The sequence below is a fragment of the Mustela nigripes genome, chromosome 7, assembly GCF_022355385.1.
Source record: "Mustela nigripes isolate SB6536 chromosome 7, MUSNIG.SB6536, whole genome shotgun sequence".
In the NCBI taxonomy this organism is placed as follows: domain Eukaryota; kingdom Metazoa; phylum Chordata; class Mammalia; order Carnivora; family Mustelidae; genus Mustela; species Mustela nigripes.
Genome location: NC_081563.1, coordinates 111,724,983 through 111,749,466, shown reverse-complemented (window position 1 = coordinate 111,749,466; position 24,484 = coordinate 111,724,983). Strand labels below are relative to the sequence as shown.

Below are 24,484 nucleotides of genomic sequence, written 5' to 3'. Positions count from 1 at the left end.
GTTGCTCCTGCTGTCTTCTGGTTGGTTTTCTTGATATCTTTTGCAATCCTTTTATTTTCTTCCTATTTCTATCTTTGAATCTAAACCGTGCCTTGCATAGACATCATATAGTTAGATTATGGGTTTGTTTGTTTATTTATTTATTAAGATTTTATTTATTTGACAGAGAGAGGTATGGCAAGAGAGAGAACACAAGCAGGGGAGTGGGAGAGGGAGAAGTAGGCTTCCCACCAAGCAGGCAGCCCAAAGCAGGGCTTGATCCTAGAATCCCAGGATCGTGACCTGAGCCAAAGGCAGATGCCTACATGACTGAGCCACCTAGGTGCCCTTAGGTTATGTTTTTTAATCTATTCTGCCAATCTCTGCCTTTTAATTTGAGTACTTGATCCATCTGCATCTAATGTACTTACTGATAAAGTAGGATTTATGTCTGCCATTTTGCAGTGTGTTTCCTATCTGTTGTATTTCCCTATTCCTCTATTATTGCTCTTCTCTGTGTGTTAAATTGATATTTTCCAGTGTACTGTTTTAATTCTGTTATTGTTACTGTATTTTTAAGTAATATTCTTAGTGGTTGTTCTGGGAATTACTATTAATATCTTGATTTAAAGCAATCTAATTTAGAGGTGCCTGGGTGGCTCAGTTGGTTAAGCATCTCATTTCAGCTCAGGTCATGATCTCAGGGTCCTGGAATCAAGCCTAGCATCAGACTCCACTCTCAGCAGGGAGTCTCTTTCTCCCTCTCCTTCTGCCCCTCCCCCTACTTGTGTGCACTGGACTCTCTCTCTCTCTCAAATAAATAAATAGAATCTTTTTTTAAAAAGATTCTATTTATTTATTTGACAGAAATCACAAGTAGGCAGAGAGGCAGGCAGAGAGAGGGAGGGGAAGTAGGTTCCTTGCTGAGCAAAGAGCCCGATGCGGGGCTCTATCCTAGGACCCTGAGATCATGAACCAAGCCAAAGGCAAAGGCTCAACCCACTGAACCACCCAGGTGCCCCTAAATAGAATCTTTTAAAAACCAATCTAATTTAGGGGTGTCTGGGTGGCTCAGTTGTTAAGCATCTGCCTTCGGCTCAGGTCATGATCCCAGGGTCCTGGGATCAAGCCCCACATAAGGCACCTTGCTCAGTGGGGAGCCTGCTTCTCCTTCTCTCTCTGCTGCTCCTGCTTGTGCTCTCTCACTTTCTCTGTCAAATAAATAAATAAAATCTTTAAGAAAAAAAAAATCTAATTTAGACAGTATCGACTTAGTTTCAATACATGTAAAATAATGCTCTAATACAGCTCCATTGCCTTAATTTTCCTTTGTTAGAGCCTTGTCAGTCAATCACATTGTATTTTTACACATTATAAACACATCAGCACAGTTTTATAAATACTGTGTCTATTAATATTTCTTTTTTTTAAAGATTTTATTTATTTATGTGAGAGAGAGAGCAAGCCAGGGAGAAAGCAAGAGCAGAGGGGAGGGGCAGAGGAAGAACCAGACTCCCAACTAAGCATGGAGCCTGATGTGAGCCTTGATCCTAGGACCCTGGGATCGTGAACTGAGCCGAAGGCAGATGCTTAACCATCTGAATCACCCAGGCACCCCATCCCCATTAATACTTCTTGCAAGAAAGATCTAACTTCAAGAAAGATCACTAACAAGTCAGGAATTCTCTCAATTTTTGTTTATCTGAAAATGTCACAATTCATCTTTCATATTTATTTAAATTTTCAAAAATGTATGCTTCATGTTTGAAGGATAGTTTTGCTGGATGTAGAATTTTTTTGTTGACAGTCATTTTCTTTCACTGCTTTGAATGTCATCCCTCTATAATCTGACCTCCATAGTTTCTGATGAGAAGTCAGCTCTTAATCTCATGAGGCTCTCTTGTAGGTAATTGTTGCTTCCCAGATTCTGTCTTCAGCTTTTGACAGTTTGAGTATGATGTGTCTACATTGTGGATCTCTTTGAGTTCATATTACTTGGAGTCCATTAAGTTTCTTGGATGTGTAGAATAATGTTTTTCACCAATTTCAGGAAGTTTTTGTCAATTATTTCCTTTTTTTAAAATTTTTTTTTAAAGATTTTATTTATTTATTTGACAGACAGAGATCACAAGTAGGCAGAGAGACAGGCGGAGAGAGAGATGGGGAAGCAGGCTCCCCGCTGAGCAAAGAGCCTGATTTGGGGCTTGATCCCAGGACCCTGGGATTGAACTGAGCCGAAGGCAGAGGCTTTTACCCACTGAGCCACCCAGGCGCCCCTCAATTATTTCTTCAAACATTCTTTCTGCCCCTTTCCCTTTCTTCTTTCCTGTTGGGGCTTCCATTATGAATATGTTACTATGTTTGATGGTTTTCCACAACATCTTAGATTCTTTTTACTCTTCTTTGTTCTTTTTCCTTTCTGCTCCAGAACTAGATAATCTCAACTGACCTATCATCAAATTCATTGATTTTTTTGTTTCTGTCAATTCAGATATGCTGTTAAGTTTATCTAGAAATTTTTCACTTCAGTTGTCCTTTTCAGCTTCTGAATTTATTTTTTTAAAAGACTTTATTTATTTATTTATTTATTTATTTGAGAGAGAGACAGAGGGAGCACAAGCAGGGGGAGGGGCAGAGGGAGAGGGACACGGAGAGTCCCCACTGAGTGGGGAGCCCAGTTCTAGGCTCAGTTCCATGACCCTGAGATCATGACCTGAGCCAGAGTCAGACCCTTAACTGACTGAGTCACCCAGGTGTCCCATAGTTCCTGAATTTAAATGTGGGGGTTTTTGAAAAATAATTTATATTTCTTTATAGGTGTTCTCTATATGGTAAGGTATTCTCGTACTTTTCTTGTATTCTTTTAAACATGGTTTTCTTTAATTCTTTAAACATGTTTAGAATGGCTGATTAAAGTCTTTGTCTAGTAAATCTAATATGTGGACATCTTCAGGGACCATTCATATTAATGCTTTATTTCTTGTGTATGGGCCATACTTTACTGTTACTCTGAATATCTCAAAATTATTCATCAAAAACTGGGCATTTTAATAATGTAATGTAATACATGGAAATCAGCTCCTCCTTCCCAATGTTTGTTGCTGTTAATCTTTGTTTACTTAATGACTTTTGTGGACTAATTCTATAAAATCTTTTTGTGTGTGGCCGCTAAAGTTTTTGTTCGGTTAGCTTAGTGGTCAGCTTATGATTGGACAAGCATTCTAAATGCCTTAAACCAATTTGTATTAATCATTTGCTAGATCATTTGCTGCATATGTTTTGCATCAATTCCTGCATATGCATGTTGTCAGTGTTCTAGCAGTATACAACCCTGACTTAACCTCTACTTCCTGTTTGTGCAGGTTTTAGGATCAGCCAGAGATGAGAGACTAGGGCATTCTAAGATCTTTCTTGAACATGTGCTCTTCCTTGCACATGCACATGACCTCCTAGATCTCCAGGAATATATGAAAGTTTTTCAGAATCCCCCTATGAACATGTCATTCCCACTTTTTTTCTTTACAGGTTTTGGCCAGACTCTTGTTTGCCCCAACTACTGTCATTGCCTCCAGCAACAGCAGTGTTAAACAATTGCCAATGGTTGTTTTCAACAAACACCCTCAGGATAGAGATTTTCCCACTAAGCAAGCTCTGGTGCAGCTCAAATGACTATTCCTGTGAATGGGGTTGTCAGGGAGCTGCCAGACAGATCAAATAGTGACAGTTGTCTGAGAATACATGTTGAGAAGCTCTAGTCTTTTTCTTATAGTAGCTACTAGGCACTAGTTTTCCCAGCAGCCATGGTTGCAGTGCTGCTGGTTTTCAAATCTACTACAGAGCTAGAAAGAAGGGGATGGTAGTAGGACAAATGAAAATACTGCAAAGCTCTCTGTTATTAAGATTCATTAATTTCTCTTGAGTAAATACTCCTTGGTTTGTGCAAAACTTTTGTTAATTTCAAGTTCTGAAAAAGTTTATTTTAATAGTTTTAAGATTTTATTTATTTGACAGAAAGAGATAACAAGTAGGCAGAGAGAGAGAGAGAAGCAGGCTCCCTGCTGAGCAGAGAGCCCAATGAGGGGCTTGATCCCAGGACCCTGAGTTCATGGCTTGAGCTGAAGACAGAGACTTAACCCACTGAGCCACCCAGTCACCCCTATTTCAACAGTTTTTGCCTGTTTTCCTCTTGGTGTTATCAAGGAATAGATTTTCACAGGTCTTTTCCCTACAGTTCTCAAAGTTCTGTCTCTGCAACTGACATTTTTTTATCTAAGTACAGGATTTTACTTTCCTATTAAATGTGATTTGGGGGCTTTGGTCCAGTATTCATCCAGTCATATAGTTAATTTTGACTGTTGAATTCCATCATGAATCAGTGAGCACCAAGTGTGAGGCAGGTACTGTAATGGATGACTGGGGGAAAACAGGAAAGTTTAAACAATGATTCCTGCCCTCTGAGAGCTTACGGAGCAGTTGAAGACATGAAACATAATTGTTTAAGCCTTTACATATGATATAAGGAAATAGAGATCAACGTAAAGCTTAAAGACAACGCTATCAATAGAACTCTGTGCAAGGATAGAAATATTCTGCACTGATCAATGAGGTAGCCAACAGCCACATGTACCTTGGGCACTGGACACCTGAAATATAGCTACAATGACTGAGGAACTGGATTTTTAATTTTATTTAATTTTAATTAATTCGAACTCAATCACACACAGCTACCGTGTTGGACATCACAGCTCTCAGACTAATGATTTTCTTGATCAGCCTAGTGTGAGAGTGGGTGGGAAGCCTACAGCTCTTCTCCTCTGGCTCTGAGGGATGGACTGGAGCTGTGAGCTATGATGCATTCTGGCATGTGACTGTGCCTGGTGCACAGTGGATTTTGTAGTGATACTGTTGAAACAGGCTGTGCCTGAGCCACCTAGAGGAGATAAGCTTTAGTTTCCCCTGTTGTGGGCAAACTTAAACCCCAGTCTCTAGGTCAGGCACAACCTGACAAAGGCAATGATAGCAAGGGGTTGTGAAAGCTGCAAAAGAATCAGCCTTCCTTCTTAACCCAATGGTCAATGCAGGAATCACTGTTTTTCTCCACAGCCAAAAAACAAGCTCACAGTAGTGTGCATCTCCTTCCACTCTTTCCAGTAGGATCTCTTTGCACCCACGGTGATGTTGCAAGCACAGGCTTCTGTCTGGGCCCATTCTGGCAATTCTTCTTGGGGTCCTGGAACCTCACTGCTGGGTCAATGCTGAGGTGGGACTGAGGTTCCCCTCTTGCCTGCAGAGTGAACTGCACTTCCTTCCCCACCCCACTCCTTTCAGAGCTGGGAGCATTTGAGAGAGAAGCAGAGAGGGTTCATGTGAGATTCCCCCATGACCCCTAGGGCTCCCAAACCACCCCTGGGGGGCCATCCAAGGACAAGGGTCTCCAAGCCACCCCCTAATTCAGAAGGAGATTTCTGGAAAAACCTCCCCCAGGCTAAGGCAGGAGGGGAGCTATGGACAGTGCCCCCAGAGGAGGAGAGAAGAAGTGCAGGCATGAGGAAGTGTGGAGGACCGCAATAGGTGGAGTGGGAGGTGGCTAGCAAATCACCTGTCTGCAATTTGAATGATAAACTCTCTCTGTAAATTTAAGGGTTATTCGGAATTGGGAGATTCAAGCCAATGTGGAATGTCTGGCCAGACGACTTGGAGCAAGGCCCCCACGTCCCTCAGCTTCAGTTTCCTCATTTCTAACAAGGAACTGACTCTTAACCCACCCCCTAGGGATGCTGTGAAGTTAAGTCCGATGTACTTTTGCAGGGCCTGCCATAATATCATATCTTACCCCAGCCTACCTTCACCCTGATGGCCCATCTCAGAGAACTAGCCTCAATAGCACCAAGAAAATCACTTAGAGCTAACTGACCACAGTCACAGATGAGCAGGAAAGGAGTCTGAGCCTCTGACAGGGGTCCTGGGAGGTCTGGGGCTGGAATGGAATTGCCTCTGAATGGGAAGGGAGCAACACTCAGCATTCTGTCCTCTCTGTCCTGGGTCGTTTGGCACATTAAGGAAAGTGTCCAGCTTTCCTGACCTCCAACCTCTGCCTCTCTCATGATTCATAAATAGGAGGCACCAAGGTTTCTGGCTTGGGAGCCTGGCTCACCCACCCAAAAAAGCCAGAAGAACTCACAACTTCTTTTCTTCAGGCTATGAGACCCCTCCGTTCCCCTTCATATTCCCAAGTTACTTACAAGCACATCTCCCTCCTCTATGGATTCCGTCTATCTGTCCATCCCTCCCGTTCCCTATCCCTCCCACCTTTTCTCCATCCCTGCTCCTCTTCTGTTCTTCCCTTGGAGTCTAGCATCCTGCATTCTCAGAGGACTCCCAAGGCTAGAGGGGTGGGGGGGATGCAGGACATGTGTATGTATGTCTCTGTCCACATGGGCACAAAATGGGCTTCATGCTCAGGTGACCCACGGTAACTGTGCTCCTGCCTGGACCCGATGCTTCACGTGGGGCACCCAGAGGCCTCCCTTTAGCAGCCCCTCTATCCCGCTATCCCTCCCTCAGGGAAGTGGAGTCACCACTGCACTTCATGGGCAGCTGGGGGCCCCATATCAGTCTCTTTACCACCTCTCCCCCTCTCCTCAGGCCCCATGCCCAGCCCTGCGGTTTGGAGAGCCTAGTAAGTGCCCTATCAACATGTTAATCAAATTACTTAGGAGCTAAAATTGACGCTGTTCATTAATTATACAAGATTATGCTAATTGCGCATGCAAATGCATGCAGGGGAACAGAAGGTGTTCAGGCGCATGGTGGGCCATTAGCATAGAGGATGGGGTGCGGGTGCATTGGCATGCTAATGTATGCGCCCCGGCTATTTATAGTCCCCCAGCCCATCTGCACTGCAGCCACCTCTGCCCCAAGTAGGGATCATGGTGGGGAGGCCAGGTCCAGGCCTGGCAGGTGGCTATGGCCCTGGGGACACTCGGCATTGGCTGCTGCCCCAGGCCAAGATCAGGAAGTAGCATACACCACCCCCATCTGGGCCACCCCAACCTGGGCCTGGATTATCACACCAACCTCCTTGCTTACCATCCCTAGGTGCCCACTTCCCTGGAGGCAAGACACTTCCCAATGACACAGGCAATAAGGCACACTGTGCTGACTCCCCATCACTCACAGTTTCCATAATCCCGCAGGATTTGATGCCAAACCCCCAGACCATGGTCCACACCCATTCTGCTCCACCTTGTCAGGTACCACAGGGAAAAGTGTGCCATGCATGCCCCCAGTCCTTGGGCTAGGCTGTTTATTCCCTTTGCAGGAAGGGCCCTTGCCTCTTCCTCCTCTTTCAGGGAAAATGCCCCTGGTCTTTCAAGACCCCAGATGTCCAAGATGAAATGCGACCTGTAGGAGCCCGCCCAGCTCTACCAGGCATAGTGGCTGGGGCACTTACACTGAGCAAATTGTGTCCACTACTCTGTGGTATTAACTGGGCTTCAGGTTTCTCTCTTTCCTGCTGGACTGTAGTTTTCCTTAAGACCTTGTTCACCTCTAGATTGCACTGCCTGACTCATGTAAGGTGGTTAGTACATCTTTTCCAGTGGGCATGTTGAATGAATGAGGAAATGAATGGTCCAGCCCTCTAGAAATTCCTCTGCCCTTGAGCTGGGGTCAGGGAGCAGCAGACAGGGAGGAACAACAGGACACAGACCCTGCCTCGGGAAGACATTCTATTTCTTTGGAGGTTCATGGGCTCAAAGGCAAGCCCTTTGGAGTCAAAATGAGCAGAGGATTCCCCTGGCCCCCATTTCCCATCCCAGGCTGAAATGCCAACTGTGGACTTAGAAATAAATATCCAGGTTTATTCTACGCTTTTCTCCCAATCTGCTTTCTCTCCCAAGGTATTTGCAGGACACTTGTTTGGAAGTTGCTGCCCCAACCTGTTCATCTGTTCACACCAATTCCTCTTTCTTGATCCGTACTGTCCCATAGAGTCAGTAGCCCTGAGGCACATGTGACTCTCTCAGTTTAAATTTAAATGAAACAATGGGGCACATGGCTGGCTCTCAGTGACACATGGTACTCTTGATCTCGGGGTTGTGAGTTCAAGTCCCGCGTTGGATGTAGAGGTAATGCAAAAACAAAATCTTAAAAAAAAAAAAAAAAAGGCAAAGTAAATAAATTAAAATGAAACCAAACTGGAAACAGTTTCTCAGTCACACTGGTCACATGTCAGGTGCTCAGTGGCTACATGTGACCAGTGGATATCATTTTGGGAAAAGTTCCGTCGGACCGCGCTTGTGATCTATGCGTTCCTTCCCCCACTCTGGACAGTCCTGTGGTTGTGAGCATCCTTGGGCTTCATCCTGCTCTTTCATTTACTAACAGCTTTGTCTCTGGAAGTGGGAACGTGATTCCTGCTCTAAGGGAGTCTCCCGTGGGACATCAGGAGGGCAAACGTGGTGCAAAACTGTGACATGGTATCTTAGGATGAGATTCCAAGGAGCAGAGCTGGAGATGGGGGCACTCATGAAAGGGGTTTATTGGAGGAGAGCTCTGGGAGGAAAAAGAGGGAAACAGCAGCCACAGGAGCAGCTTAGCAAGGAGACAGTCTCCGCTGGAGTCTGGCACCAGCCTGAGCCCTTGGGGAGTTCTGGAATATGAAAAGCACAGGGAGTTGATCCCCCATGTGATGTCAGTCTGTCTTTGGCTGGGGGCTGCTGGCGAGGAGCTTACGCTTCTGGCTGAGGATAACTTGAGGGGATTTGGGGGAGCTGTGAGCCCTTTAACAGCCAAGGCCCACAGTGTTTGGGGGATGAGTAATCCAGCAGGCATCCCCCACCATGGTGCCTGGACACCGCTTTCCACCCCCTGAGAACCCAGAGTTTGCAAGTGGACTCCCATCACTCACCTCCACGTGTTGCTTCATGGAAAGCACAGTGCTGAAGGGCTTTCCTTATGAGGGGAGGGGTGACACCCCTGCGAAGTTACAATATACATCAGATGTTTGCACCAGAGTCACATTCAACCCAACATTTGCTTCCTTGGTAGGGATTATTCCATTGACAGGGAAGGTTCATTTCCATTTCATCTCGCGTTGTTTGTACAGGGAGGAATAAGAAGCATCTATAGGAACGACCAGGAAGGTGAAGCTACGTTCAGGACGCGGTAAGGGCAGGTGTGCGAGCGAACTGCTCTTACCTTTCGCTGAAATCATAGGCGCCTGAGGCATGATGCTTAACTACCTCCCTTGAATTGCCTTATTAGCTGGATGACCACAGCTCTTCCTCTGGTCTTGCATTAAACTTTTAATAATGGAAATGTTGAACATCTAGGCCAGAAGAGAATAATGAGCCACCAGTACCCTTCACTGAATTTCAACTCGGCTTGTCTTATGCAACTGGTCTTTAATCTTGGACACCTGCTCAGACTGAGAGCAGCAGTCACAACAGCCAAAGGCCTCCAATTAGGAGCAAGGGGTCCTGAGTCTCTTTTGCAACCTTGCTGCATTTGTGACCTTGGGGAAATGGCCACGAAATGGCTAAACATGTCCCGGTACAGCCTGCCTCTCGGGGCTCCTTTTGAATGAGGCTTGCTTGCCAGCCCCAGGGCTGGGGCAGGGTTGGACTTCGAGAGCCCCAATTAGAGGGAATTTTCCATGACTCTTGTCAGTATCCGTGGGTTCACGGAGTCCCGAGCTGGTATCCAGACTTTGGCCTTTGTGTGACTTTGTAGTGATGCTTACCCTTGGTTTCCTTATCTGTAGAGTGGGGATGATCGCCAATCTCCACCACCTCAGGGTTATGAGAGGATTAGACAAGGTAATGCCAACGGTGAGCTCAGCAGAGTTCCAGGCTCTTACTAAGTGCTTGAGAGATTAGGCCTGGATCACTTTTTACTTCTGCATGGGTGTAGTTTTGTATTTTCTTTGTAACTCATGCTTGTATTTTTAGTATTTTTCTTATAGTAATTCTAATGACCTAATGGCAGGTCCCTGGACTTCACCTCTCTCTTGCTCCTCTTCCTGTGAGGCTCAGATGAGGAGTCATGTCCTCTTAGAGCCTCATGGTCACCATGGGTCCGGACCTGGGCACAAGTCCTTCACTGACGCAGAGAGCATCCTAAAATGCTCACTCTCCTTGGGGATACTTAGGTCAACCAGGGCTGTGCACTTGACCAGGGTCCTGGGGTCGACCCCCACATCAGGCTCCCTGCTCACAGGGAACGTGCTTCTCCCTCTCCCGCTGCCTGTGCTCTCACTATCTCTGTCTCTCTCTCAAATAAATAAATAAAACCTTAAAAGAAAAAGTTGCCAAGGTAGCTACAAAGCTAGTTAATGTCTATAGAATGATACAATTACAAACTTCAGGGCAAATTTTTCTACCAAATAGAAAGTATTTACTTCTCCCCATGAAAACCATTTGCATCATATCATTTTCCTGCAAATTAGCACCACCTTTACAGAATCTAGACCCAATCAATACCAAATACAAGTCAAAGTTACATCCCCCTAGAGAATTAGACAAGACTTAGGTGGCTTTGGGAACATAATACTCTTGAGCAGCACTGTCCAATATAAATACGCAAGCCACAAGTGTAATTTTAAATTTTCACTAGTAGCCACATTTTAAAAACAAGAAAAGGAATTGGTAGCGGTAGCATTAATTGTGACAATATATTTTATTTAACTCAGTATATCTAAAATATTATTTCAACATGTAACCAATACAACAATGTTCCTAGTCACTATTTTATAGTCTGTGGGTTTTTTTTTTTTCTAAGTAAGTCATTGTAATTTGGTGTGTATTTTATACTCACATCTCAATTCAAACCACACTGCAAGGGCTCAATGCCACACGGAGCTAGTGGCTGATGTACTGGATAGTGTAGCTCTAGGAGGCATCAGAATCTCAAATTTAGGAGGCATCAGAATCACCTGGAAGCCTCATGAAAACACAGATGGCTGGGCCCCACTGGAAGCATTTCAGCTGGGTTAGGGGTAGGACCTGAAATTCTGCATTTCTAGCAAGTTCCCAGGTGCTACCATGGCTGCTGAGCCAGGAGGCACACTTTGAAAACCACTGTTCCAGGATGACTCGGAAAGGACTCCTCATCTTTGTGCCTTATTTTCCTCTTGTGGGTAATTTTTCTTAACACCCCTGAGGCTGGTGCAGATTCAGGGAGTACACCACAGTAGCAGCGGGGGCCCTGGGGACTGTTGGCATTGGCTCATCCCCATCTGGCTGGGAGCAGCCTCACGGCCCATCAGTGGGCAGTGACTAAGACAGCTGCTCTACCATCGCTGGTGTTGACTGAGTGCAGCTCTGAGCTAAAAGTTCAGGGGGAAAGACTCACCTTCGACACCACCAGGGAGGGCCCAGGCCTCGTGTGGCTAATTCTTCCTCAGCACCGCTGTGCACCAGGCAGAGATGTCCTGGGGCAGGTCTGCAGAGATGGAGGCACAGGCTGGACCCTGGGGCTCTAAGTGGGGGCACTTCCTGAAGTCGAGAATGGCCAGAAAAGGCCGGTCAGACAGGGAGTGGAACTGATACAGACCCAGAATAAATACCACCTGTGACTTATTTCTGGAAGTGAATGATACTGGAAAGAGAAAGGATGGGAAGACCTGCTGAGGAAAGGTTGAGGGGGCTCCCGGGAGGCAGGTGGGGGGACAAGCTGCCGCAAGAAAACAGCAGTGAGGCCGTGGGAGGTCAGAAATAGAGGATGTCCCAGAGGCTGTCCCCGGAAGACGCCTCAGGATATCAGCTGCTACTCTCCTGGTTCTCCTGGTGGCTGGAGATGGAGGTTAGAGATGTCACAAAGTGAGTCAGCACGCGGGCCAAAGTCCACATCTCGGGCCCTATCTCAGGAACCCTTCTTCTGGACCCTGGAGGTTTGGGAGTGGGATTGGGTGCAGTGGCCATGTGTGTGGATGTAAGGGAAGTGTATGTCACCTTTGGGACACTCATACGCTTGCATCATCTGTGATATCCAAGGGCTGGCATGAATGCCCCTGAGGACAGGGACTGTTCCTCTCCTGATGTTTGCCCTCCTCCTTCTAGCACCTTGTAAAGGACTGAGCCGATGAACGTTTAAGCGAAGTGGTCTGCACCACGTGTGATGGGGGTGTCTACATTTTATGTCATGTAAATGCGGGGTACACATAAAACAGTTAATGTAGACACGGGTGACACCATGAGGTGTCTCGCATGGATACTGGAAACCAGTACTGTGGCAGATTATGAGAGATAAATGGGCTGTCTGTACTGAACAGGTTTCTGTTGGGGAGCACTTGAGGTGACTGCACTTTGGGGTGACCTTATGGGTATGCAGGGCATCTACACTGGACTGGCTACTGTTTGGGGGCATGTAAGCTGTCTGCACTGCATTGTACCCAGTAAGGGTGAGTGTGGAGGGTCTACATGGTGGGTGTGCCCTGTTTGGGGTCTTATAAGTTAACCGCATCTCACAATCCTTCTCTGTAGGGGTGTATAGAAGGTCTACACTTCGTACGAGTATTTTGGCGGGCTGTGGATGTAAATGTGTGCAGATGTAGCATCCCTATAAAAAGGAAAACAAAGTGGGTTCCCAGAAGCGTATTCACTCCGTGGGGGGATATGACAGGCGGTCAGGTGTCAGCATTGTGGAGGACAAGAGGCCGGGCCTGGGCGGAGGCACATCTCAAGGAAAATGACTGGTTCTGACTCTCAGGAGGGACGGTCCTTTTGGACACCCGAGCCAGCCCTTGGGGACCTCCTCTTTGGGAATTTGCTTTTAAAACCAGTGACAAATCTTCCTCTGAATGTGAAGTTCATGCTTGTGGGCTTTGGAGGCCACTTTAGGGATTTAAGCTGGATATTCAGATTTGGGGTTCAAAACTAGGGGGTGGTTGTAAAATGAGGACATGCACTGGCAGAGCTCATGGAATGGCCCAGGAGGCAGGCCACGTGCCGGGCCCCCAGCACCTGCAGATGTTTGCCCTGCATGCCGCAGTTTGTAAAGGGCATCTCCCCGGATGCATGTGGGGTCCCAGGGGCGCAAAGGCAGAGAGTGATAGTATTTTGAGCTCACTAAGAGCACAGATCCGAAGTATTACGCTTGGTTGCCTCCCTGGTGGCTGGCAAGGCCGAGCCCCGCCCCCCAGCCAACTGCAAGGACCAGAGGACCAACTGCTCATGTGCTTGTCTAAAAACCAGTCTCATCACTGCACATACTGTGCTTTTTTCCAATTACCATATGTGAAAAGAAGGTATTCCTTGTGCATCTGTCCAGTGTGTCTGACGGGTACACCGCGTGTGTGTGATGGGCATAGGCTCTGTCTGATGAGGTTATCACTGTGTGTATATTGGGGTGTACAGTACATGCATGGGAGATCTGTTTGGGCAGGATGTGCCGTGGCAGGGAGCCTGCTATGTGTGAGCAAGATTTGTGCACAAGAGGGCTGTGTTGGGGTGTGGGGCGGGGGACGGGTGGAATCTGCTGAGAAGGAGGAAAGGCGATCTACTTGCTATTTGTGATGACTGGACGGCATTTGCCATGACTGTATTTTGGGTAATCATATACAACATAAAGTGGTATATTAATAGATATACTCTTTCTGTGCATATACTGTATGAGATGGGCATACGCTGCACATATGGGTATAGACTCTGTGTGGGGGTAGTATACCATATGGGTACGATGACTATAGCCTCTATGTGGACTATGTATTGTGTATGCTCTGTGAAGGGTATACACAGTGCGTGATGGCTGTATTTTGTGAGTGATCATATATAAGGCATATACGGTATATAGGATGGATGTATTATTACGAGTATACACTGTGTGGGAGCTATGTGTGAGCAAGATTTGTGCACAAGAGGGCTGTGGGAGTATACACTGTGTGGGAGATCGTATACTCGGGAGGAGGGGTATGCTGTGTGATGTGGGTGCACAGCACGTGTGATGCACACATAGTATGCCACATGGTGTGGGATAGTTGTTGGGAAGGGCCTCCCTGGTGTGTATCAGGCATCCTGTGCAGAGACAGCAGGTTGTGGGAATAGGAGGCGTGCAACTGGTGTGAGCAGGCAGAGGGGAGTCGCCATTGCTGGGGAGGGGCATGGAGGCAAGCCATTAGATCTTCGTCCGTTTCCAGACCCCCTACCCCAGCCCTTGAACTCTCCTACCACACTGTTTCAGGTTCTTCCTCAAGTTCTTCCTCAAGTGCAACCAGAACTGCCTAAAGAATGCAGGGAATCCCCGAGACATGCGCCGCTTCCAGGTGGGCCTGGGAGAGGGGTCCCCTTGCAAACCCAGCCCTTCCTGATGGGGTGAGTGGGGAAGGCTGTGGTCCTGCCACCCCGGGGAAAGCCCCAGGGCAGCTCTCTGCCCAACCCTGTGCTTTAGGGCCCAGTGCCTGCTGGGGGTGGGGCAGTTCCATCTCAGCTTATGCTGGCTGCCAAGGGAGGCTTCATTAGAGTCCCACTTAAGGAGATGCTAATTGTGACATTTTTACATGATTAACGACCCAGCTAATTTGCATAGCGTGAAGCAGAGAGCAGCTGCCCTTAGTACATCCCCAACCTGCACACCCCTCTCAGGGAAGGGTGGGAGGGAGAGAAGGAGGCAGCCCCAGTTTCCTCCCAAGGGCGGGGGCTCCCGCTGATGGTTTCTCAGGCTGAGGCTGCCTCCCCCCACTCTCACTCCCACTTGCCTAAGACACATTCCTGCCTTGGAGCCTTGAGGATACAGTGCAGGATGCAGGTATGTCCCCAAAATAGTAGCCATTCTGCCCAAGGAGCCAGCAATTTTTTCAGGACTCTGGATTTTTCTAGTTCCTGGCGATCACTTCCCCTGGGCAGCCCTAGACAGTGCATCTGGGCTGTCACTTGACCTAGCTGCCTGTCCCCCCCAACCTCCCCTTCTATGAGTTCAGCCCCTGGGGGAATCTCTTTCCCACACCCATGATTCTGAGCTCCAACCGCCAGCCACCCTGGCCAAGTTCTTCAGAATTGCCCAGAATTCTGCTGGCCTTGGCAGCCTGCAGGGGGCCCCTGAGGGCCTAAGCCAGGCGGGCTTCCGCTCTCCTTGCAGGTGGTGGTATCCACGACAGTGAGTGTGGACGGACACGTGCTGGCCGTGTCCGACAACATGTTTGTGCACAACAACTCCAAGCATGGTCGCAGGGCGCGCCGGCTGGACCCCTCTGAAGGTCAGGACCCCCGGCCCTTGGGCCCAGCCAGCCCCCAGTCCCATCCTTGGTACAGGCCCCTGACCTGTCTCTTCTCCTGCCTGGCAGCTGCCACCCCCTGTATCAAGGCCATCAGCCCCGGGGAGGGCTGGACCACAGGAGGCGCCACCGTCATTGTCATCGGTGACAATTTCTTCGACGGATTGCAGGTCGTGTTCGGGAACGTGCTCGTGTGGAGCGAGGTGGGCCACCCCCGTCAGTCTCCCTTGGGGCCTCGCGGCTGGGCCCTCCCCTCGCCCCGGGCTGGAACCCGCAGGCCTCCCCTCTCCCCTCGCAGCTCATCACGCCCCACGCCATACGGGTTCAGACGCCCCCGCGGCACATTCCCGGGGTGGTGGAGGTGACCCTGTCCTACAAGTCCAAGCAATTTTGCAAGGGAGCCCCCGGCCGTTTTGTCTACACAGGTAAGGAGTCAGGCGGGGGACAGGGGTTGGGGGCAGAGAGGCCTAGGGTTGCTGGAAGGAGCCCCACCCGGTGCCCCAGAACCTGGGTCTCTGAGTTAGCCAGTATCTCAAGTTGGCCGCTGGATCCCTTGACCTCTCCTCCTTCGCTGAGCTTCTCCGTTTCTCTCTTTTCGGCCTGACTCCTCAGTCCCCTCCCAGGCTCGAGTCTCCACCCTGCCGGACTTCCTCCTTGCCTATGGTCCTCCTCGCCAGGGCACTCTTCACTCTTCACCCTCACAAATCCCCCCCACCGCACACACACACACTCCCCAGGGTCTAGAATATCTCCCAGCGGCGGCACATCTGTTTCAAAGATTCTCCAAAATGGGCTCGATGCTCCCTAATCTACCCTCGGTCTCTTGGTTTCCCAAGCCACCCCAGTCTTCCCTCTGTATGGGCATAAACAGGTGAGCGGGCACTTGCGCGGGCACGCACACGTGTGTACACATACACACACATGCGCGCGCACACACACACAGCCCCTGCAGAAAGCCAGGGCGAGAAGTTAATAGAGACTGGAGTATAGAATACCCCATCCCCTCTGTGACCACTGGCCAGGACCCTCTCCACCTTCCTTCTCCTGCCCTGCCCCAGCCACCCACTTGTCCCCATCCTACTCTCCACAGATAATCTCCTAGCCCTTCCCTGCACCGCACCAGACAATCGGTAGCGATCCTAACTTACTGGTAGGGAGTTGCAGTCTAAGGGGGTGTGGGTGGGGTGGCTGGAGCTGGGAACAAAGCGTGAGGTGGGTGAAGTTACAGGTGGAGGGGAGGGAAGGACCTCTAGGAGGCAGTGTGGGCTTAACAGAGCTAAGCTGAGACTGCAGTGATGAATACGGAGGTAGAGCTGGGAAAGAAAAGGCAGTCCTGGAGAAGGAATGGCAAATGCAAAGACCTGGGAATGAGTGCTTTCCCTGTCCTGGGAAACAGAAGGAAATTCACTAAATCTGGAGTTGGTTGTGAAGAAAATGGGTAGGGCTTTGAGGCTTGGTGAGTTGGTCCAGACCCTCCTGGAGAAGGAGGTCATGGGGATGCCTAGTCAGGAGTCTGCCCCCTGGCCCGCAGAGCCCTGGATGTGGGCCACAGTCCCTTCCCAGGGGCCCACACACACTTCTAACGGCCAGATACTGCTGGGAGCCCACCTGATTGGTGATAAATGGAGACTGTTGGAGTTTTTAACTTTTGTAATTAATATGTTACTCCTGATCATGCAGACAGAAAGCTCTCCCTCCAGTCCTACCCCTAGGAATATAGAAACTAATATGTCTATATGGTTGCCCTTTTTTCGAACCACAGATGGGATGGTATAGTGCTTGTGTGTTAATGCCAAGCACCTGGCACAGGGCCCGGCTCAGTAAATATCTGTTGAATCAATGAGCAAAGAAAGGAACAGAGAACACGCAGCGAACCGAATCTCGCTGACCCGTGCGTGCCGAGAGTTTGGGGCTGGGCTGGTTGAAGGGGGTCTGTAGCGAGGCTCCCAGATTGGTTGCTGGCGGGCTTGGCCCTGCAGCAGGCGCTGGGAGGGGGTCCTCCAAACGGCGCCCTTTCCCCCAGCCCTGAATGAGCCCACCATTGACTATGGATTCCAGAGGCTACAGAAAGCCATCCCCAGACACCCCGGAGATCCCGAGAGGCTGCCCAAGGTACTCAGAGGAGCGTGGGGACGGGGATGAGGGTGACCTGTGGTCCCCGGCGGGGGGGTGTTGGCGGGGGTGAAGAGGCAGAGGGGACCCCGGGCCCCTCGGCCGCCCCGCGGGGCTGGCCCTCCGTCCTGCTGTCTCCTCCCCCGCCCCCAGGAAGTGCTGTTGAAGCGGGCGGCCGACTTGGCGGAGGCCCTGTACGGAGTGCCCAGCAGCAACCAGGTATGGCGCCTCCGCCTGCCTCCTCGCGCCGCCAGGCCGGGGACTGTCCCCCTCCCGGCGCCTGCGGCTGCCCCGGCCATGCCCCGCTCTTGTCTTCGCAGGAGCTCCTCCTGAAGCGCGCGGCCGACGTGGCCGAGGCTCTGTACAGCGCCCCACGCGCGCCTGCGCCGCTCGGACCCCTGGCCCCGAGCCACCCGCACCCCGCCGTCGTGGGCATCAACGCCTTTAGCAGCCCGCTGGCCATCGCCGTCGGGGACGCCACGCCGGGCCCGGAGCCGGGTGCGTCCCGCTGCCCCAGCGCGCGCGGCTCCCCACCCCGCGCCCGCCCTTGCTGCGCGCCTGACCACCCTCTCCCGCAGGCTACGCGCGCAGCTGTGGCAGCGCGTCCCCGCGCGGGTTCGCGCCCAGCCCCGGCTCTCAGCAGAGCAGCTACGGCAGCGGCCTCGGTGCGGGCCTCGGCGGCTACGGGACACCGGGCGTGGCCGGCCTAGGCGTGCCCGGGTCCCCTAGCTTCCTCAATGGCTCCACGGCCACCTCGCCCTTCGCCAGTGAGTGTCCCCGGCCCGGAGAGCTGCATGGGGCTCGGTCCTGCCCCCTCCCAGCCCAGGGTGGGTGGGGGGCTTCCGGCGACTTTCTCACCACAGTCGTGTGACCTGCCTCTGCTGTTGGAGGCCTGTCCCTCAAGCCCACCCTTCGGCAGGATCCCGGACCCTGGGGCCGGGACAGTTCTCGCACCTTTAGTCTCTTTGCCGATTTCAGCTGCATACCTAGTTTCTAGCCCTCCTCTCCTTCTGAAAGGGGCCTTAACCGGGCGCCGGGGTATCCAGATGAAACCTGGTGGATCGCCACCTTTCCGTCTTACGCCAGGACTTTGGGGGGAGGCTGGCGCCCCCTGCCGGAGGCCCTAGGGAACTAATGGCTCAGACCAAATGGGTTTCTACCTGTCTGGGGGACGGGTGGGGAAACAGGACTGGTGGGAAGATGTGGCCCCCTGCAGTCAGCTAGGGAAGAGCAAAGGAAGTCCGTGTGGTCGGACAGCTGGATTCAGGATTTGAAAGCCCAAGTCAGGAGCTGTCATTTAGCAAGTTACTTTATTTCTTTCAGCTTCAGTTTCTTGTCTGTAAAATTAGATCAGTGTCCCCCTGCCTAGGGTGTTCTCAGATCTGAATGCGCCACTGTGCGTGAAATGCCCAGACTTAGAAAGGGTGCATGATTTCACATCCTGGGTACTGCTCTTCCTGGCTGTGGGCTTGAGCCTGACTCTCTCCTGGTGGTCTGGGCTCAGCTTCTGGGACCCAAAACCCCATATTCCCGTGTTTACACAGGCCATGAACCTCTGCTGTCTCTACCTAAACCCCTGTGTCTCCTGGCTCTCTGCTCAGGCCAGACTCCTCTTCTTCCACTTCCATCAGATTGGAACAGCATTCTTAAAGATTCTGAGTGCCCCTTGAATTCTAAACTGGTGGGGTCTAGACTACTAACCCCTCTCTTCCATCACACACACAGTGCAGTCAGAAGTGGGGAACCTACACAGCCACCCCATCTGGGATCTCCCTGTTCAGCCAGAGAATCAAGAATTCTAAAGTGGCTTGAGCCCTGCTTCCAGCATCAGTTGGGAACCCTGCACTTACCTAAGTGTCAGTCCCATCTCATAACCAGGTCTTACCCACGTCCCCATCCATTCCCTGTGTTCTTCTCATTGAGTTGGCCAGGAGATGCCTGAAATGACATCTGTCTGCTTGGGCCTCCTTTTGGTTTTCTGCTTTGGCCACCAGCAACTCCCAGTTGGACCCACAAATCCCAGTACTACCCAAGCTACAATATGTGGCTGTGAGCTCCCAGCTTTGAAAGATACAGTACACTTTCTGACATTCGTCTCCAGCCCTCCTCAGAGCTCCATGATCCTCATCCATTAGCTGTGAGCACTGTCTTTGGGAGTGGGTGCTCCATGAGGCTGAGAACATTAATTTGGAAAAGGGGTAGCTGTTGAAGGCATCACTTTATCCAAGGGGAATTGGAGGTGGTGTGCTCTGATGCCAAAGGCAGCCTTCTCGAGCCATTGGTTTCTTTCAGAAATCGCCCACCTCATGCCAGCTGCTTGGACAGCACTCAAATCACAGCCTTATTTGTATTCAGAAGAGAAAGACAGGGAAAAGGGTTTCGATGAGAATGTAGAAAGGAGGATCCAGAAGGGCCCAAAGCCCTAGAAGAGGAGGCCGCAGGAAGGAAGGGCAGCCAGAGCCTGGTTGCAGGAGGCTCCCTGGCTATTCTCAGAGGAGCGGTGAACAGCCCTAGGTGCCCAGGAGGTCTCAAATAGGAAGATGCAAGGATGTGGATTTCTGTGTTTTTGCTTAAACTTGACTGGCTGGAGGAGGGAGATATAGGAGGCCTCCAGGCCCTGGCTAGGGGTGACAAGGACCTGTGTTAAGCTGGCAGAGAACAGAGTGCCCAGTGCGGTGTGTGGGGAAGGTTGGTAAGGGAAACATATGTGTGGAGGAAGTTAGGGTACTTGTGTGAGTTAAGATCCTGGGCAACAACACCATATAACAGGAAGCTGTGCGTATCCCCCCAAACATCCCTGATCCCTTGCCCCTGCTCTGCTATGAACACTGATCTTTGACTCTAACATTGTTACCCCAACACCCAGAATGTTCCTTAGCATCTTGGAATCCCAGCTGCTTTCAGCAGGAACCCTGACCTGTTCTATTCCATCTATTCCATGTCGTTCACTTTTCAGGGCACCTCCCAATATTTGGTTTTGTTGCGTGTTCTGCTATTGCTTTGATTTTGACCTAGTCTGGCCCTGGTGTTTGCAGCCCCAAGAAAGGGTCTGCCCCCAGAAGGCAGTTACCGGCCCAGGACCCCAGGGCCTCCTAGTCTGCCTCTATACCCTGCCCAATACTGGTCTCTCCAGGACCCTCACTGCAGCCCCCTAGTGAGGTCTGAGCCTGGTGCCTGGGTCAGCAGCCCCCCTGGGGCCCAGTGCCCAAGCCAGGGCTCCAACTGAGCTGCTCACTCTGGTGCTGTCTCCCTGTTGTGTCTCCCATCGCCTTCCCTGCTGCGCCTGCCCCTCCCTGCCCCGCCCCGGAGTCATGCCCTCTAGCCCCCCGCTGGCCGCTGCCTCCTCCATGTCCCTCCCGGCCGCTGCCCCCACCACCAGCGTCTTCTCCTTCTCGCCTGTCAACATGATCTCCGCTGTCAAACAGAGGAGCGCCTTCGCCCCTGTGCTGCGCCCACCCAGCTCCCCACCCCAGGCCTGCCCGAGAGCCCACGGAGAGGGACTTCCAGGTGGGTGACCTGTGCTGCCCTGCTATGGTCCGGTGGAGCAGCTAGGCTTCAGGGGCTCACTCCATTCACATGTCACCAGAGCCTCAGGCTGGTTGGCCAGGTGTCTCTGGAGGATGTAGAGCAGGGAGCTCTGCGGGAGTCCCGGGGTGTCCATCTGGCTCCTACCTCCCTGGTCCCCATCGCTTTGGGTGATCACCACTCCAGAGACTGTCCATTGGCCCCTTGACCAAGGAGAAGACTGGAATCCTGTTAGAGAAGGGCTGGAAAGCACTCCAAGGCCCCATCCCCACCTGGTTGAGCCCAGAGCAAAGATCCTCCACTCAGAGCTCGAGAGACCCCACACAGGCTGCAGGCCTTTGACCTGGGCCTCCCAGCATGTGTGGGAAGGTAGTAGGCACCCTTGTGGGGGTCTGGATCACTGAGCGGGTGGAAGGGGACTGACTTTAGATGAGGTGTAACCCAGCTCCCACTTCCCCACTTATGGGTGTAGAACTGAGACGATGTTACCCCAGCCACATGCCATTAGTGAAATGGTGGTCATGTGTCAGTTATTGATCTCTTTCAGGTCCACATCCAACTTAGCAAAGCCTGGGCCCTATACCAGGGGTATAGAGTGAGTCAGGGAGTCACCTGCCCTCGAATAAGATGACTCTTAGGGTGGGTTCATTAGGTGATTTCAAAGGACGCACAGTCTTTTGGTCTTTGGATTTGTTTGGGTTTTTTTTTTTTTTTTTTGCCTTGTTTCCAAGTTTTGATAGTTATTCTTTTTTTTTTTAAGATTTTTTATTTTTTTTATTTGACAGAGAGACATCACAAGTAGGCAGAGAGGCAGGCAGAGAGAGAGAGAGGAGGAAGCAGGCTCTCCCTGAGCAGAGAGCCCGATGCGGGACTCAATCCCAGGACCCTGAGATCATGACCTGAGCCGAAGGCAGCGGCTTAACCCACTGAGCCACCCAGGCGCCCTGGATAATTATTCTTAACCTGAGTGTGTCTGGAGCTTCAAATATGAGTTTTGGGGAGCAGGGAGCCACTGATGTCTCCCACCAGCAGAGAAAACCGGTGCGGGGCAGAGGTTTCGGCAGGGGAGGGGAGGATGGAAGTGATGAATTTTGTGGATGTCTGGGAAGGAGACATGCCCCTGCTGCATGAGGGGGGTCCATTCTCCAAGATGCTGACCTTTTTTCTGACTTGGTACTCTGTTTCCTCTCCCTGCGGAGGAAGCAGGGCTGGAAAGTGGAGCCCAGAGTCACCTCTTTTCGGTAAGGGAGTTAGGCAGGCAAGGGCCTGGGGCTGCACCTAAGAGGTCCGAGGGGTTCGCCTCACCTAACTGTCTGCCAGGAACAGGAACAGCCCAGCACCTGCCAGGCTCCCTGTAGCTCTGCGTGCTGTCTCCCGCCCAGAGGCACACAGGCAGAGAAGGTCCCCAGGCTGCACGGAGCTTATGGTTCCTGTCTTTGCTTACCACAGACCAGCCTTTTGAGGATTCCGACAAGTTCCACTCTTCAGCCCGGGGGCTTCAGGGCCTGGCATACTCCTAATCATGGTAGGTCTCCAGCTGGGCCTTGCTTCCTCCCCTGGCCCTGCGGAGACTGCAGGAGACTCTGCGGAAGACGTTACCCAGGGTGGGGCCCTGGGGTCCAATTCTCTCTCTCCAGGGCTTGTCTAGACAGCTGTAAGGGCCACACAGCCAGCTCCCCCTCCCCACCCCAGTGGCCCAAGCTGAACAGGCAGAGAGAAGGGGTTTCCTGTCCCCTTACAGCCAGCCTTTTTCCAGAACTTTCTTGTCTCCCTCTCCCCACCAGGTCTGCCAGTGTTGCCCCCACTGAACCCGGACTGGAGGTTCCTCTGGGATACACACTCACGTCCTGGATGGCAGCACAGACAGACGCTGAGCCAGGGCTTCGGGCGGACATCCACCCAAAGGCCTGAACAGGCCACCCTGTGCTTGAGGCCTCCAGTCCCACAGGCTTCTCTCACCTCCCTTCCTCGGGGCTGGTCGGAAGCCTTAGCACTGTGCTGATGCTCTCAGCAGGAGAGCATCCCAGGGGGGTCCCGGGATGCTGGGTTTTCCTCACTGGGTCAGTTCCTCTGGAAGAGATGGACCTTGTGCAGACCGGACCATCAGGCGACAGGAGCAGGGGATGGGGACCATGGGGAAGAGGACAGCTCAGGGAGAAGTGGCCTGGGGAGGTCCTGTTTGTATCTGACCCATCTCAGCTGGCCCAGCATCCCGACCTTGCTCCAGGGCAAGAGGTAGTGCCCAGCAGCCTCCCAAGGCCTGCCCAGGCTCCCATGGAGCTTCCAATGGCTGCTCGATCCCTGTGGCTGCCCCCTCCGAGGCCCGCACACTCATGCTTCCCACATATGAATCCCACCAGGGGCTTTGGGCATGGAGTGTGCAGAAGAGGGAGTGCCAAGGCCCCTAAATGGTGGGTCTTCCTCCCAATGGCTATCTTATGGACTCTGGCCCCACTCACATATGACTCTGGCTGGCCCCATAGTACCATGGAATTGGCCTAGCTGCCACTGGCCTCACATTCTGCTCTGCTGAGGTTGGAGAAAACAGAACAATAAACACAGCTGCAGGTGGCCACCTGGCCTCTCTGGCCTGCTTCCTTGGCGTGGGTCTTCTTTTCTCAGTGGTTCTGCTGTTCTCCTGGGGCCCCTCCCAGTCATGCCCCTGGGTGGCCTTCTCACACATCAGGCTTTTTCAACAGCCCCAGAGTTCAGCTGAGCAAGGATTACTTGCCCCACATCTGCTCGCAAGGACCATTGCGGGTGGTGGGCAAGCTAGCAGGCCTGGGGTCCCAGGACGTGGGCTCCACCCCAGGAGCTTAGACTGGGAGCATAGTCTGGCCACAGAGGACTCCATCCCCCAGCTGCTGTCTGGCCAGGCCAAGGCAGGGGTTGTCAGAAGACTGCCCAGGAACAAGAACGGCACAAACAAAGCGCCACTCGGTTACACAGAGGCTCAGAAAAGAGATCCACTCTGAACGAAGGTCATGGGGCCAAGGTAGGTCAGGGTAGGCTTTTGGCCCTAAGGTTGCCTGTTTGAGCACATCTCCACCACCTCTGCCCCCAGGCCTAGGCACCTTTGTCTCTCCTGTCTCAAAGTTTGGGAGGAAAGGTAGTAAAGAGGTAGTAAAGTAAATAGGCTCATTTACCCCATCCCCCTTCTGGAATGAATTCCTGCCGTCCCCTGAGATGTATCTCCCAGATCTCAAAGGTCTGCTGGCTGACTCTGGAAGCCACTCTTTTGACCCACTGTCCAGGGAGCCTAGCATCCAGCTCCAGGCCTCAGGCTTACTCTCTTCCTGGTGGTCCTCTTTGGCTCTGGCTTCCAGAAGCTCCACAGCCCATGACCATATGCCCTGGGGTCCTCTGGACAAAATACACTTGCCAAGGCAGATGGGCTGCTCATGCCCTTCAGAGGCCTCCACTGCTTTCTCTTATGTTCTTGGTCAATACCTGGGGATTCAGCTCACTGGGGGCCCATGACCAGGAGAGGCTTCCATTCATCTCCGTGCTCCCCTAGCCTCCCCCTCTGTTCTTGCTTCTAATCCATGTTGCAGAGTCCCAGAGCCCGCCAGCCCACGCCCTGCTCCACACACAGGCTCCAAGCGATTCCCATAGCCCAGGGCCCGCCCAGGCTAAACACCCAAAGAGCTATAATAT

General features: G+C 51.5%; 1 protein-coding gene across 5 annotated transcripts in view; it reads left to right on the top strand.

Moving 5' to 3' along the window:
* LOC132021783 (transcription factor COE4) overlaps nt 1–23,402 on the top strand; it is a 57,652-nt gene extending 34,250 nt beyond the window's left edge. Inside the window, exons 8-18 of one of the 5 annotated variants that reach the window (XM_059406659.1) lie at nt 14,161–14,242; nt 15,055–15,172; nt 15,260–15,393; nt 15,489–15,615; nt 17,214–17,302; nt 17,456–17,521; nt 17,623–17,800; nt 17,881–18,069; nt 20,612–20,809; nt 22,277–22,352; nt 22,612–22,701. In XM_059406659.1, coding sequence (XP_059262642.1) covers nt 14,161–14,242; nt 15,055–15,172; nt 15,260–15,393; nt 15,489–15,615; nt 17,214–17,302; nt 17,456–17,521; nt 17,623–17,800; nt 17,881–18,069; nt 20,612–20,809; nt 22,277–22,347 — 1,252 coding nt within the window. In that variant the 3' untranslated portion in view covers nt 22,348–22,352; nt 22,612–22,701. Of the gene's footprint in view, nt 1–14,160; nt 14,243–15,054; nt 15,394–15,488; nt 15,616–17,213; nt 17,303–17,455; nt 17,522–17,622; nt 17,801–17,880; nt 18,070–20,611; nt 20,810–22,276; nt 22,353–22,611 lie in introns of all 5 variants that reach the window. The other 4 variants (XR_009405444.1, XM_059406661.1, XM_059406660.1 and 1 more) reach the window with 4 other exon arrangements.
* Nucleotides 23,403–24,484: the final 1,082 nt, after the last annotated feature.